The sequence below is a fragment of the Propithecus coquereli genome, unplaced genomic scaffold (genome assembly GCF_000956105.1).
Source record: "Propithecus coquereli isolate 6110/MARCELLA unplaced genomic scaffold, Pcoq_1.0 Scaffold18, whole genome shotgun sequence".
Taxonomy (NCBI): Eukaryota; Metazoa; Chordata; class Mammalia; order Primates; family Indriidae; genus Propithecus; species Propithecus coquereli.
This window is the reverse complement of record NW_012142745.1, coordinates 1,036,048-1,049,321: the sequence shown is the minus strand read 5'-3', so window position 1 is coordinate 1,049,321 and position 13,274 is coordinate 1,036,048. Positions and strand designations below refer to the sequence as shown.

General features: G+C 52.1%; 1 protein-coding gene across 1 annotated transcript in view; it reads left to right on the top strand.

Annotated features, from left to right (window-relative positions):
• CCDC108 (coiled-coil domain containing 108) overlaps positions 1–13,274 on the top strand; it is a 35,696-nt gene that overhangs the window by 2,003 nt on the left and 20,419 nt on the right. Inside the window, 13 exon segments of the mRNA XM_012642462.1 lie at positions 797–894; positions 896–942; positions 1,282–1,459; positions 3,284–3,468; positions 6,940–7,042; positions 7,532–7,698; positions 7,885–8,084; positions 8,366–8,511; positions 8,968–9,190; positions 9,559–9,827; positions 10,742–10,942; positions 11,152–11,511; positions 12,985–13,122. Coding sequence (XP_012497916.1) covers positions 797–894; positions 896–942; positions 1,282–1,459; positions 3,284–3,468; positions 6,940–7,042; positions 7,532–7,698; positions 7,885–8,084; positions 8,366–8,511; positions 8,968–9,190; positions 9,559–9,827; positions 10,742–10,942; positions 11,152–11,511; positions 12,985–13,122 — 2,315 coding nt within the window.

Here is a 13,274-nt window from a genome sequence, read left to right as displayed (position 1 = left end):
TGCAGACCCCTTCCACATGTGCCTGAGCAGGGCTGCCCTTATTTTGGTGTGTTGAGTGTGGAAATTGCTATCCTCTTATGTAGGTTACAAAGTCACACTTGGGTGTGTGCACTAAAGGACCCAGCTGAAGGAAGAGAGGATTTGAAGCGATGAAGCCAGAGCCAGTCCGAGACACTTTGTGTCTCTTAGAGCAAAGCCAAGCACCCTTTTGAGCCTTTAAAAAAAATTTTTTTTCTTTAATGTGAAGGGATGGGGGACTATGAGGTGGGGTGCTCAGTTTTCTTATTTTTTATTGTTGAAACAGAGTCTCACTGTGTCACCCTGGGTAGAGTGCAGTAGCATCATTGAAGCTCACTGCAACCTCCAACTCCTGGGCGCAAGTGATCCTCCTGCCTCAGCCTCTCAGGTAGCTGGGACTACAGGCATGCGTCACCATGCCTGGCTGAGTTTTTTTTCTTTTTGGTAGAGACGGGGTCTCACTCTTGCTCAGGCTGGTCTCGAACTCCTGAGCTCAAGCAATCCTCCCCCCTTGGCCACCCAGAATGCTAGGATTATTGGCGTGAGCCACTGCACCCAACCCCTTTTGAGCCTTTGGTGAAAGCTGTGGATGCTCTTCCTGGAAAACAGACATGTACATATACATGACACCTTGCATGCAGTTTGCATATGCATCACTTGTATTTGCATTTAATTTGAGGGGCAGTTCATCCAGGGATCCCTCTGCTCTAGACTGATTCATTTATCCTTTAATTGATCTGTTATTTCAGTGAATGTTTACCTTAACCCCGGACTACAGGTTGTGCCCTGGTAGAGGAAACCCAGGAGACCAAGAAGCCGCCAGGCTCCTTTGTGTCTCCTTTCCCCCTCACTCCTCCTCTCACAGGAGGCAAGGCACGTTCAGAGGAAGCGAGTGCAGAGCGAAAACCAGATAAAGGTAACCATGTGCTTCCGTCACATGCACCGGGAGCTTGCCGAGAAATGCCGAGTGTGGCCGTGGAGGGGCATGGCCGGGTGGACCTTATCCCCAAGTCCCTCTTTCAAGTGTGTTTCCTGAATGGCGAATCCCTGGATCTTGTGTCCCTTCTCATTCCTCATCATGCTGCCTCACACCTGTTGCCAGCGCTGGGAAGCAGGTCTCCTTCGTGATGGCGATAGCCACAGTGTGTCTCCTCCGTCGGCCCCTTTCTCATGTCCCTCCTGTCTCCCCTCTCCTCTCTCCCCAGCTCCAGTCTCACACCTGGACCTGGCAGGAACTCCTGGCTTAGCAAGAGTGCTCCCCAGGAGCACCCCCAGGTGCCCAATGCTCGCCCAGGCCCCAAGCCCCGTCATGCGGCCCGCAGACAGTGCGGACTACGCCGTGAACTCCGGTGGATCCCGCCTGAGTACCAGCACAGTGGCCATGGCCACCGCCAACAGCAGCAGTGCAGTCAGGAGTGCCTGCAGCAGCATCAGTGCTCAGGTGGGGACATAGCCAGGTTGGGTGGAGCATGGGGTGGCAGAGTCGTGGGCTGGGAAGAGTCAGCAGAGGCCCTGACTCTGCCCTATATGCCCCAGCACTATCCCCTGTGTAGACAGGACAGCAAGCGCACTGGAGTGCTGGGAGCAGTGGGTGCATTGGGAGGCGGTGAGGCGGGAGAGTTCCAGGGAAGAGTGAGTTCTCTCTTCCCTCGCAAAGCTCTTCCGGCCTTGCCCCCTAGGACTCTGTGTTTGACTGATGTATGGATGTTGTTTACTTTTGGCAACTTTTGTGGTTCTCTCTGTGGCACAGCTGTCCAGGGGTGTGGCTACGGGGTATGACTTTGTGTTCCACACAGCGTGTGTCTGTGTTGTGGGTGGGTGGCGCGTGCCTCCTGAGATGTGATCGTGGTTGCCCTTGCCTCCCTGTGGCCTGAGGGTCGTATGTTGGAAGGCATCTCGCTCCTCTGTCCGTGCCTTTCTGGGCCTGTCTGCTCTCAGATTCACTCACGGCCCTTCCCTCCTCTGCTCTGTGCTGACGGGAGACTGGAAGGTGGGAGGAAGGGGGAGCCAGGGCATTTCTCTCCCTCTCTCTCTGCTTTTGACAGTGGTTCTGTCAGCAGCTGCATCTCCTCTGTGGCTCCAGTTCCCACCACACAGGCCTCCAGGCTCTAATAAGCCCACCACGTCCCCTAACCTAGGTGTGGTGGCAGCTTCGTGATGTTCTAACTCCTGGGTTCCTTTACTGTCCCTGGTTGTGCATTAATTCCCTGTTTTATGACCCAGAGTGGCTTCTGTTTTCCTGATTGGAACCCTGACTGATACCCCAGCTGATATTTATAGTAAATTACCCTCCCCCACCCACGTCACCATCCTCCATGGACCCCTTGGGAAAGAAAGTACCGTGCTGGCCACCCACGTGCTGTGTAATGTTAAAACTGAGAATGTAAGCTCTGAGGGAGAAGGGGTTCGTCAGCTTTGTTCACCATTGTAGCCCCAGCCCCTAGCACAGTGTCTGGTGCATAACAGGAGTTAACAAGTGTTTGTTGAATGGGTGACTACATCCTTCCTCATGCTATGCAGCAATATAAAGGCCATACTTGGTCAAAGATAAATGAAAATGCCAATGAGTTGAGCATTCATAGCAGTGACCACGGTAGGAAGAGGCACCCAGGCCATCCTCCCTCCACCTTATCTCCCCTGGGGGGTTCTCCGTTTCCCTTCCTCCCCACATAGATGGGATTATGGGTCAGCTTATGGGAGGATTTTCCACTATAGACAAGGAGACACTGGCACACGGCATCGCTGGCATCACCAGGAGCATCATTTGGAGAGGCCCCAAAGTCAGGGTGTGGGTGGAGGTTGATTGCAGGCACATTGGCTCCTTCCTCTGCTCCACCAGCCAGTTGAGGGATGGGACAGGGGATGGTGGAGCGACCCTGTGGTCTGGAAAAGTGCCTGGGATAGACCGCTCCAGCTCAGAGAGGCCTCCGTAGCAAGGGCAGGATGGGGAGGAGGAGGAGGGAGGATGTGAGGGAGAGGTATCTGAGCATGTACACAGGAACAGAGCAGGCAGCTATCACTGTGTTCATGTGCCAGGTGGAATGGCTGGGTGGGGTGTCCAGGGAAGGCTTTAAGAGCTGGGGCTCTAGCTGGAAAGTTGTTCCAGTGACCTCACTTTCCCTCTCCAGGCCATTGCACAGGGGTGAGGGTGATGTCATTTATTGCCTCCTGGAGATGGCGAGATCTTTGCCTGTCCTCTGGGTTTTTGCATCCAACCCCACTAATGTATCTTTTCTTCTCCCCCTTCCCCCTGCCACCTGAGCAGCCAGCCAGCTCTACAGACATGCCAATATGCTTCCGAAAGAAGCAGGACATAGTGAAGAAAAGGGTCATCTGGGGCATTGAGGTGGCCGAGGAACTGCATTGGAAAGGCTGGGAGCTAGGGAAGGAGACCACAAGGAACTTGGTTCTGAAAAATCTATCCTTGAAAATCCAGAAGATGACATACAGGTACCAGTATGAGGACCATGAACCCAACCCCCAAACCCCCAACCCCCCAAAATGGGCTCTCTTTCAAAAAATCCTTTAGGCCAGGTGCAGTGGCTCACACCTGTAATCCTAGCACTTTGGGAGTGGGACAGTCACTTGAGGCCAGGAGTTCAAGGCCAGCCTGGACAACATAGTGAGGCCCCATCTCTATAAAAAAATTTTTAAAAATAATAAAAAATAAAAAACTTTTAACATGTCATATAAAAGCACATGAGTGTTTAAAACATGTGCAGTTTGAAGAATTCTAGAGAGTAGAACCCATGTAACCAGATTAAATCATGGAATAATGATGGTGTCTGATGCTCACCTTCCCCCATTGTGTGTCTCTCCCCTCTCAGAACACCTCCCTACCCAGGAAAATAACCACTATCCTGAATTTTATGATAATGATTTTCTTGCTTTTCTAAAATGGATTTACCACCTTTGTTTGCATCCCTAAATGATATACTTTAACTTTACCTTCTTATGAACTTTATATAAATGGAAGAACATGGTATGCTTTTGTAACTCTTACATTTTCTCAATTATGTTTGTAAGACTCATCCACAGGCAGCTATAGTTTAAGCTTTTTCATTGTGGAAGTGTCCCAGTGTGTGCCTATACCATAACGTATTTATCCATTCTTCTGTTGAGGGATGTTTGGGTTGTTTCCAGTCTGGGACTGTTACCAACATTCATGTATACATCTCCAGTGGCACAAGTACAAGAGTTTTTCAGGGGTATATACATGGGAGTAGAATTGCTGAGGCTTCGGACATGTGCATGTTCACTTTTTGTAGACAAAGCCAAACTATTTTCCAAAGGACACACAACTGTTTAGATGCCTGCCAGCCGCATTAAAGAATTCTTTCACATCCTTACCAATAATTGCGATTGTCAGGATTTAAAATTTTTGCCAATAATGGTAACTTGTTGTGGTCTTAATTTGCATTTTTCTGATTACTGATTAATGAGGGTGAGTGTCTTTTCCTAGGTTATTGACTATTTGCAGTTTTTCATTTGTGCAATTTATGTTCAAGTGTGTGCCCATTTTTCTATTAGAATGTCTTTTCTATTCTTTCTTTTTTTGGTATAAGTTCTTACCCTGAGTACTAATCCTTTGTTGGTTATGTGTTGTGGATATCTTCTCTCACCTAACGACTTGTCTTTTCCTCTCTTTATTATATCTTTTAAAGAATAGAGGTTCTTAATTTTAAAGGAATCAAATTTGTCAATTTTTTTCTTTTATGGTTAGTGCTTTTTTTGTGCCTTGCCTAAGAAGTCCTCTTCTACCCCTAGGTCATGAAGATAGTCTCCTATAATATCCTCTAAAGACTTTATAGTTTTGGCCTTTCACATTTGTCTTTTGTCTATATGGAACTGATTTTTGTGAATGGTTTAAACTAGGAATCTGGTGACATGTTTTTCCTCAACCAAATGTCCAATTGTGTCAACACCATTTATTGACAAGTTCATACTTTCTCTGATGATCTCCCATATCACTGACATATATCAAGTGTTCCCATGTGTACAGGTCCATTTCTGGACTCTGTTTTGTTCCCTTGATCTACTTGTCTATCCCTGGGCCAATACTAGCCTAAATTAATTATTAGAACTTATAGTAAATCTTGATATCTGGTAGTGTGAGTCCTTCAACTTCATTCTTCTTTAAGATTGTTTTGGCTATTCTTGGCCCATTGAACTTTTATATAAATATTCAAATCAGCTTATCATATAAAATCATAAACTTTTTAAGATGTTGATCGGGATTTAATTGAATCCGTATATCAATTTAGGGAGAACTGACATCATTATGATATTGATTCTTTTGATCCATGAACAAGGTGTATCTCTATATTTCCATATTTATTAGGTATTCTTTCATGTCTCTCCATAAAGTTTAAAGTTTTCTCCATAGACATCTTGCACATCTCTAGTTAGATTTATTCTTAAGTATTTTATATTTTTGTTGATGTTATATATGACATATTTTAAAGTTGTTTGTTGCTAGTTTTTTAAATTTATTATATTTTTACATGGGTATGAGTATATAGGTATAAAAATTATAAGTCCAGAGACCTCAGTAAATCCTCTTATTAATTCTATTAATTTATTTGCTAATCCTTTTGTTTTTTTCCATGTACACAGTTATATTTTATATGGAAAATGGCATTTTTTCCCCTAATTTTTTTTTTTTTTTTTTGAGACACAGTCTTACTCTGTTGTTGCAGGTAGAGTGCAGTGGCGTCATCACAGCTCACAGCAACCTCAAACTCCTGGGCTCAAGCAATCCTCCTGCCTCAGCCTCCCGAGTAGTTGGGATTATAGGCGCCTATCAGCATGCCCGACTAATTTTCCCATTTTTAGTAGAGACAGGGTCTTGCTGTTGCTCAGGCTGGTCTCAAACTCCTGACCTCAAGCGATCCTCCCACCTCGGCCTGCCAGAGTGCTAGGATTATAGGCGTGAGCCACTGCGCCCACCATATCTAATATTTTTCTATATTGAGATGATCAATTGGTTTTTTCTCTCTTAATTTATTAATATGGTAGATTATATTAATTGATTTTCTATGTTAAGCCAACCATGTATTCCTGGAATGAACCCAACTGGTAATGACTGAGTATTCTTTCTAATACATTGCTAAATTCTTTTTGCTAATATTCTGTTTATGAGTAAGATTGGCCTGTCATTTTTTTTTTCTTCTGCCTTTGTCAGGTTTTGGTAACAACATTATGATTTTATAGACTGTGTTGATGAGTGATTTCCTCATTTTATATTAACTGGAAGACTTTAAGACCAGAATTATTTTTCCTCACATGCTTGGTAGGACTTGCCGTGAAGCCATCTGGCCTAGTGTTTTCTTTGTGGGAAGAGTTTTGACTACCTGTTCCATTTCTTTGACGATTTTAGGTAGGATGGCCATAAAATTTATTGTATAATTCTTGAATCAGTTTTGGTAAGTTATATTTTCCCTAGGAATGCATTTATTTCATCTAAAGTTAAACATTTATTGGTATAGAGTTGTTGTTGTCATCATCTTATTAACATTTTAAAAGCCTGCGGCAACTATAGTTTTGACCCACTCTGGAGGCTACAGCCCTGCCGAGGCCTCTGTTTGGAAAAGCATCCCTGGCACCTCCCTTCCCAGCCTTCCCCCAGCTGAGGGCTCAGGGGCTCTGTTAAGTCAGGGCATCCTTCTCTACACCCCCGCCATGCTCACCACAGCTACAAATGCTGCGGTGAAGGGCTGTGACAATAGGAGGAAGAGGAGAAGGGAGACAGGTCCTCTTCTGACCAAACCCTTGTGTGTTCCCCTCCACACACTCACCCCCACGTCCCTTTCTCTGTGGCCCCAAGGACTCAAGCCCTTCAGCTCCAGGGTCTCCCCAGTCTTCCTGCCTCTTCTTGTCGTTCTGAGCCCCGATCTGAAGTGTCCACCCCCTCTCCTGCAGGCCTCCCACGACCAAGTTCTTCTTCACAGTCATCCCTCAGCCCATCTTCCTGAGCCCGGGCATAGCCCTCACACTCCCCATCGTCTTCCGGCCTCTGGAGCAGGTAAGCTCTGCCACAGAGAGAAAGGGGTGCAGGGAACCCGGGAACAGGGACCTCAGAATAGCAAGCAGGGCAGAGCAGGAAGGTGCTTCCCCACCACATGCACGTCCTGCCAGCTATAGCAAAAACCCAAAAGGGGTCAGACCCTAATCGTATCAGGCAGAGGCATGTTCCCCATTGGATACTGGGGGGCAGAGGTGGGGACACTGTATTAGCCATCAGAAAGCCCTAGGTACCTTGGCCTTTTCCTGCTCCCTCCAAATTTCCTCAAATTGCTTTCCCCACAAAAGAGGCATTAATCTCTGAGACCAAGACGAGGTAGGGGCACGGGCAGCCGACCCGCTCCTCAGAGTCTGCGGTGGTGGGCCACGACCCTGCCCAGCCCTCAGCGGCTGTGTTGGGGGTGCCAAGGGAGGGTGGGATATCTGGTCCCTGAGCACCACCTAGGTGCCGCTGACAATGATTGCCTCTGCCACCGCCCCCACGCTGCAGAAGGAGTACGTGGACCAAGTGTGGTTTGAGAAGGCTGAGGGGATGTTCTGTGTGGGCCTGCGGGCCACGCTGCCTTGCCATGAACTGACCTGCCCACCGTTCCTGCAGCTGCCCATGTGTGCCGTCGGGGACATGGCTGAGGCCTGGTTCTGCCTGGACAATGTGGGGTGAGGGCACAGACTGAGGCACAGAGGTGGGGAGAGCAAGAGCCGTGAGGAGAGTACCTGGGAGCAGGAGAGACCAGCGTATCTTGGTGGAGGAGTTGAGAGGGTGGCCCCACGCCTCTGCCTTGCTAAAGCAGGAACAGTGGTCAGAAGGGGCCCTGTGACACTGACCTGCCTCCTATCCCCCAGGGACCTGCCGACCTTCTTTGCCTGGGAGGTCCCCAGCCCATTCCAGATGCTGCCTACCACAGGGCTACTGGAGCCAGGCCTAGCCTGTCGGATCAAGGTGACCTTTCAGCCCCTTATAGCTACCATCCACGAAGTTCAGGCCACGTGTTGGTACGGGGTGGGCAGCCGGCAGAAGAGCATCATCCAGCTGCAGGCTGTGGGTGAGGCCCAGCCCCCACCTGTCCCCAAGCCCACCTGCTGCACCTCCCCAGGGCTCAAGGCCTCAGTGTGGCCCCCACCTCCTGCCCTGGCCAGGTCCCCACAGGGCCTCCATCAGCCTCCTGCCCTCCCCATGGCCCTGCTGGCTTTGCCTTTTCTTTGCCCTCCGTGATGTTGCAGACTGATTTTTCCCTAGGGACACCTGCTTCCTTTGAGGAGCTGTTCAGCTGGGGCCACAGAGGCCCTGGTGGGTACCCCCCAATACTCCCCCATCTCTCTCTAGCCAAATGCGCCCAGCTGTTGGTGAGCATAAAGCGTAAGCGACCGGAGGACCAGGATGCAGAGGGCTTCCAGAAAGTGTTGCACTTTGGCTCTGTTCCTCTGGGCTGCACTGCTGAGAGGCAGATCAAGCTACATAACCCGTCGGTGGTACGCATGGGGCGGGGAGGGGAAGGGGCAGGACCCCAGGACTGGATTTTCCTAAAATGCGTCCCTTTTACGGAATATCTCCCTTTCTCTCCACACATTTGGCCCCAAGCTTCACATAACCCATGTCTGTTGATACACATGTGTATCAACAGCTGTCAACAGGTGCCCCCTCTCCTCTCAGCTGGGGGCTGTGCTGGGGTATACCCTGACCCCCCAGTGCAATCCAAGGAGCAGCCCTGACACTGTCCTGACCCCAGGCCCACAGCTAGCTATGATGGCACTTTTGGAAGAAGAAAAAGGTGCCCCCTCTGGGCAGGCCCAGTTCAGGGCACATGGCTTGGCCCCTTCCTTCCTCCTTGGAGGTAGCCTTGCCCCATGCCCACAGCCGGCCAGCGGGGCACCTCAGTACAATGCACACATTGCTCCTGACCCCTCATCCCCAACCTGGCCCCACAGGTGAATGCCCCCTTCAAGATTGAAGTCTCCCCAGACCTGCTGGCTAAAGACCAGGCCTTTTCATGCCCCACGGCCCATGGCATCGTGCCCCCAGGAGAGAAGAAATGTGTGTCAGTGTTCTTCCACCCCAAGACTTTGGACACCAGAACTGTGGACTACTTCTCCATTATGCCTTCTGGCTGTGGCTCACAAACCCAGCTGAAAGTCGTTGGTTTCTGTAGAGGTACTGGTTACCCCAGGATGCTGCTCTTCTCCTGGGGAAAGGAGCAGCCCAGAGGATTCTGAAGAGCTCCTTCCCTGCTCCTAAGAGCCGGGGCCACCTTGCCCCTCAGCCTGGTATCTGCTGCCCCCTGGTGGCCCACTAGGTAATTGTTTTTGGACACCTGGAGGTAGCAGTCCCACCATCACCCCAGGGTGCTGGAGTTCTGCTCAGGCTGCTGGGGCTCTGGGCCTTCCCAGTCTGGCCTCTGTCTCCAGGCAGCACCACCTCCCATCAGTGGGACCTCTTCTGAGATATCATTGAGGAGGCTGAAACCCCAGCCCTAGCCAGGGGACAGGACCCACTCACAGGGACCCCCTCTCTATGCCCAGGTCCTGCTGTGTCCCTGGAGTACTACTGTGTCAACTTCGGCTGGGTGCACCTTGGGGAGCGCTCCTCGGAGCAGTCCCTGTGGATTGAGAACAAGTCGGACTGCACGGCCCACTTCCAGTTTGCCATCGACTGCCAGGAGAGCGTCTTCAGCATCAGGCCTGCCTACGGGACCCTGGTGGGCAAGGCCCGCATGACCCTGCACTGCGCCTTCCAGCCCACTCACCCCATCATTTGCTTTCGGCGGGTGGCCTGTCTCATCCACCACCAGGTGAGCGGGGGCGGGGGCCGGGGGGGAGAGGGCCAAGGCTGAGGGGAATAGGGGCTTCCCTGGGGCTGATCCAGGGCCCATCTGAGGCCCAGTGATGAAGACAAGGCTTGGTGGGCACCTCCCCTGTATTCTGGAACTTCTGGGACTGTCTGCCAGGTTTGTGTCCTCCTCCGAGGCCCCAGCCCCTGCTTTTGGAACATGGCAAGGACATGGAGGGCTCCAGCTGAAGCACTATGTCCAGGAGGTCAGGGAGCTAGAGTTTCAGGGCACATGAGGGCTCACTCTGTGTCCACCCTGCGCTGACTGCTGCCAGGAGCATATGTAGGGCAGAGAGCTTTGAAATTAGACCCTGACCCCAGGTCACTGGATAAGGTCATACCATTGTGCCCTGAGCAGTGGGTGGTGGCCAACATGGCAAGTAGGGACTGAAATCTAGCCTACGATCCCTCCCCAAGCTGGTGCCCAGGTTCCGGGCTGTATCTGTCTACCTTGTGCAGGTACAGGATGGCCTAGGGAAGGCCTTGGGGAGGGGGAAGAACAGGAGCACAGAGGGAAGCCTGATAAAGCCATTTCTGTGTTCTCCTTGCCTAGGGAGGGCCTGAATTCTGGTCTTTCAGGCTTCTTGGCTGGCAGTAGGATGGGCAGTAGAATGCCCAGGGGCCATGGCAGAGGGGAAAGAGAAGGGTAGGCAATGGCTGAGCGTCTCAGGGGCTGGGGTGCTCTAGTCCTGACCTTCCCTGGATCCCCACTGTTCCCGGCTGCTGTGGGGTGCCCACCCCATCTGCCACCCTGGAGCTCGTTCCCACCACCTCTGTCATCCTATCTGCCCAGCTTCTGTCCTCAGTTCAGCCCCCAGCACCCTCCTTTCCCCATCCTCCCTCCCATGCACTGTTGCACATGGACTAATGGCGCAGGATCCGCTCTTCCTGGACTTGATTGGGACGTGCCACTCGGACAGCACCAAGCCGGCCATCCTGAAGCCTCACCACCTTGCCTGGTATCGTACACACCTGGCCCGGGGGCTGACACTCTACCCGCCTGACATCCTTGGCGCCATGCTAAAGGAGAAGAAGCTGCAGCGGGACAAGGATGGGGCCCTCATGATTCCCATGGAGGTGGGTGAGCCCCTCTGGGCCCAGACGCTCCAGTCCCACCTGAGGACAGGCTGCCTCCTCTAATGATTCTTGGGCAGTCCTGTGGCCCTAGAGCCCTATGAGTGACCCGGGTGGAGCTCTCGCAGCCTTTTCTAGACAGGGGTGCATAAGACAGCCAGTGGCAGGAGGAATGGAGGTTGGGCTCTGTCCACCTGTCTTTTCCCATGCAGGACCTGGGGGACATGCCAGCCCCACGGTATCCCTACATCCCCCCAGTGACTGAGTACTTCTTCGACGGCACCAGGGACATGGCCATCTTCCCCCCGCCCGTCAGTATAGAGCCTGTTGAGGTGGATTTTGGTGCCTGCCCCGGGCCTGAGGCCCCCAACCCTGTCCCCCTGTGCCTGAGGAACCACACCAAGGGCAAGATCACCGTGGTCTGGACGCGCAGATCTGACTGCCCCTTCTGGGTCACTCCCGAAACCTGTGACGTGCCCCCGCTCAAGTCCACGGCCATGCGCCTGCACTTCCAGCCGACTTACCCCAACTGCCTCTACGCGGTGGAGCTTGAAGGCTTCGCTGTCTATAAGGTGTGTGCGTGCAAATGACAGGGACAAGGAGGGGTCTTTGCTGGAGGCTGAAGGGCAGCGGGCTTGGCCGGGGTCACAGAGGACTCCATCCTCTCGGTGCCAAGCTTCTCCCTCTCTCCTTGGCAGCACAGCGGCCCCTACTGGCTTGTCTCCTCCCAGGCTCACACCCGACTTGGCCCATCTGACTCTGTCTTACTCATAAGTGGCCCCCCTCCTCCCCGCTCCTCTCCTGGGCAGAACTCAGCTGGGATCAAGCTCTTTGGGAAAATTTGGTTCACAAGGAGTAGCTCCCTGTGGCTCAGCTAGGGGCCTTCCTAGCTTCTCTACTGGTCCACGAAGTAGGAAATGGTCCCTCTAAAGGATCTGTTGCCAGAAGGAACCAGGGCCTGGGGACAGCGTCAGGGATGCTGGATAGTTCAGTGTGTCAGTGAAGAGGCTTCTAGCACAGCTTCCCTTGGTTGGGAAACTCAGCGCAGGCTGTCGCCAGCCCCGATGCTCCGGCCACGGCCTCTCAGACCCAGATTCGTGGCGCTCCCTCCTGGGCCCACCAGTCCTGCCTTTCCCTGTGTCTGGGCTATGCCCGTGGCCAGAGTACTGGGGCCCAGAGTAGAGCTGTACAGTCAAGATCAGAGTCACTTACCAGCAATGTGACCTTGGGCAAATTCCTCAATGTCTCTGAGCCCTGGTCTTTTCATTTCCCAACTTGGGGCCGTGTCCAAACTTTTGAGGAAGCCTGCCAAAGTGGAGTCTTTCATTGTCTTCCTTCTAATGTCTTGGCAGTGGGGGAATGCGGATGTTTGTAGGAATGAGGCTGTGGACGCCTAGCTCTGCTGAGGTTCAGCACGGCAGATCGTGAGGTTCCAGGCTCTAGATCTGCACTGTCCAAAACATCCACCGCCAGCCCCACGTGGCTATTGAGCACTTGAAATGTGGCTGGTCCACATTGAGATGTGCTGTGTACTAAAATACACACCAGATTTCAAAGACAGTATGAAAAGAATGTAAAATATCTCATTAATAGTTTTATATTGATTATATGTTGAAGTGATAAGATTTTGGATCTATTGAGCTAAATAAAACATATTATTGAAATTAATTTCATGCGTTTCACTTTTTTAATGTGGCTACTGGAGCATTTAATATTACATTTGTGGCTGGCATTTGTGGCTCACGTGATATTTCCATTGGCCAGTGCTTCCCTAGGCTGGTTCCTGCAGAATGAATGCTGCTTTCACGTCCCCGCCCCACCCGCCTCCAGCCCTGCGAGCACTACAGAGAGTGTTTGCCGAGTGCCCGGTCCAGGGCCCGGCTCCCGGCGGGAGGGGCTGGGTTGTGACTCCGGTTCTTCGAACGGTCTTCCTCCTGTGCTCACCAAGGGCTCCTGCAGCACAGGGCCAGGGAGGGTGCAAGGTGGGGCGCCCCACAGGGCAGACGCAGGACTCTGAGCTCTTCCATGGGTCGGCCCCCCTGCAGGTCCTGCGGAGCTACAACAACATCGAGGAGGACTGCACCATGTGCCCGTCCTGGTGCTTGACGGTGCGGGCGCGAGGCCACAGCTATCATGCTGCCTTCGAGCACCACATCCCCCAGTATTCCCTGGATGCCCCCAAGGTGAGCGTGGCCCCGACAGCAGTGGGAGGGGGACAGGGCAGCCCTGGCTTCAGCCTTGGCCTGCAGATCCCTCTTCCCCTATCTGATGGCCTGAGCAACACATCCCTGCACCTTCCATGACCAGGGCTCTCCTGGGCCACGGCACTGGGACT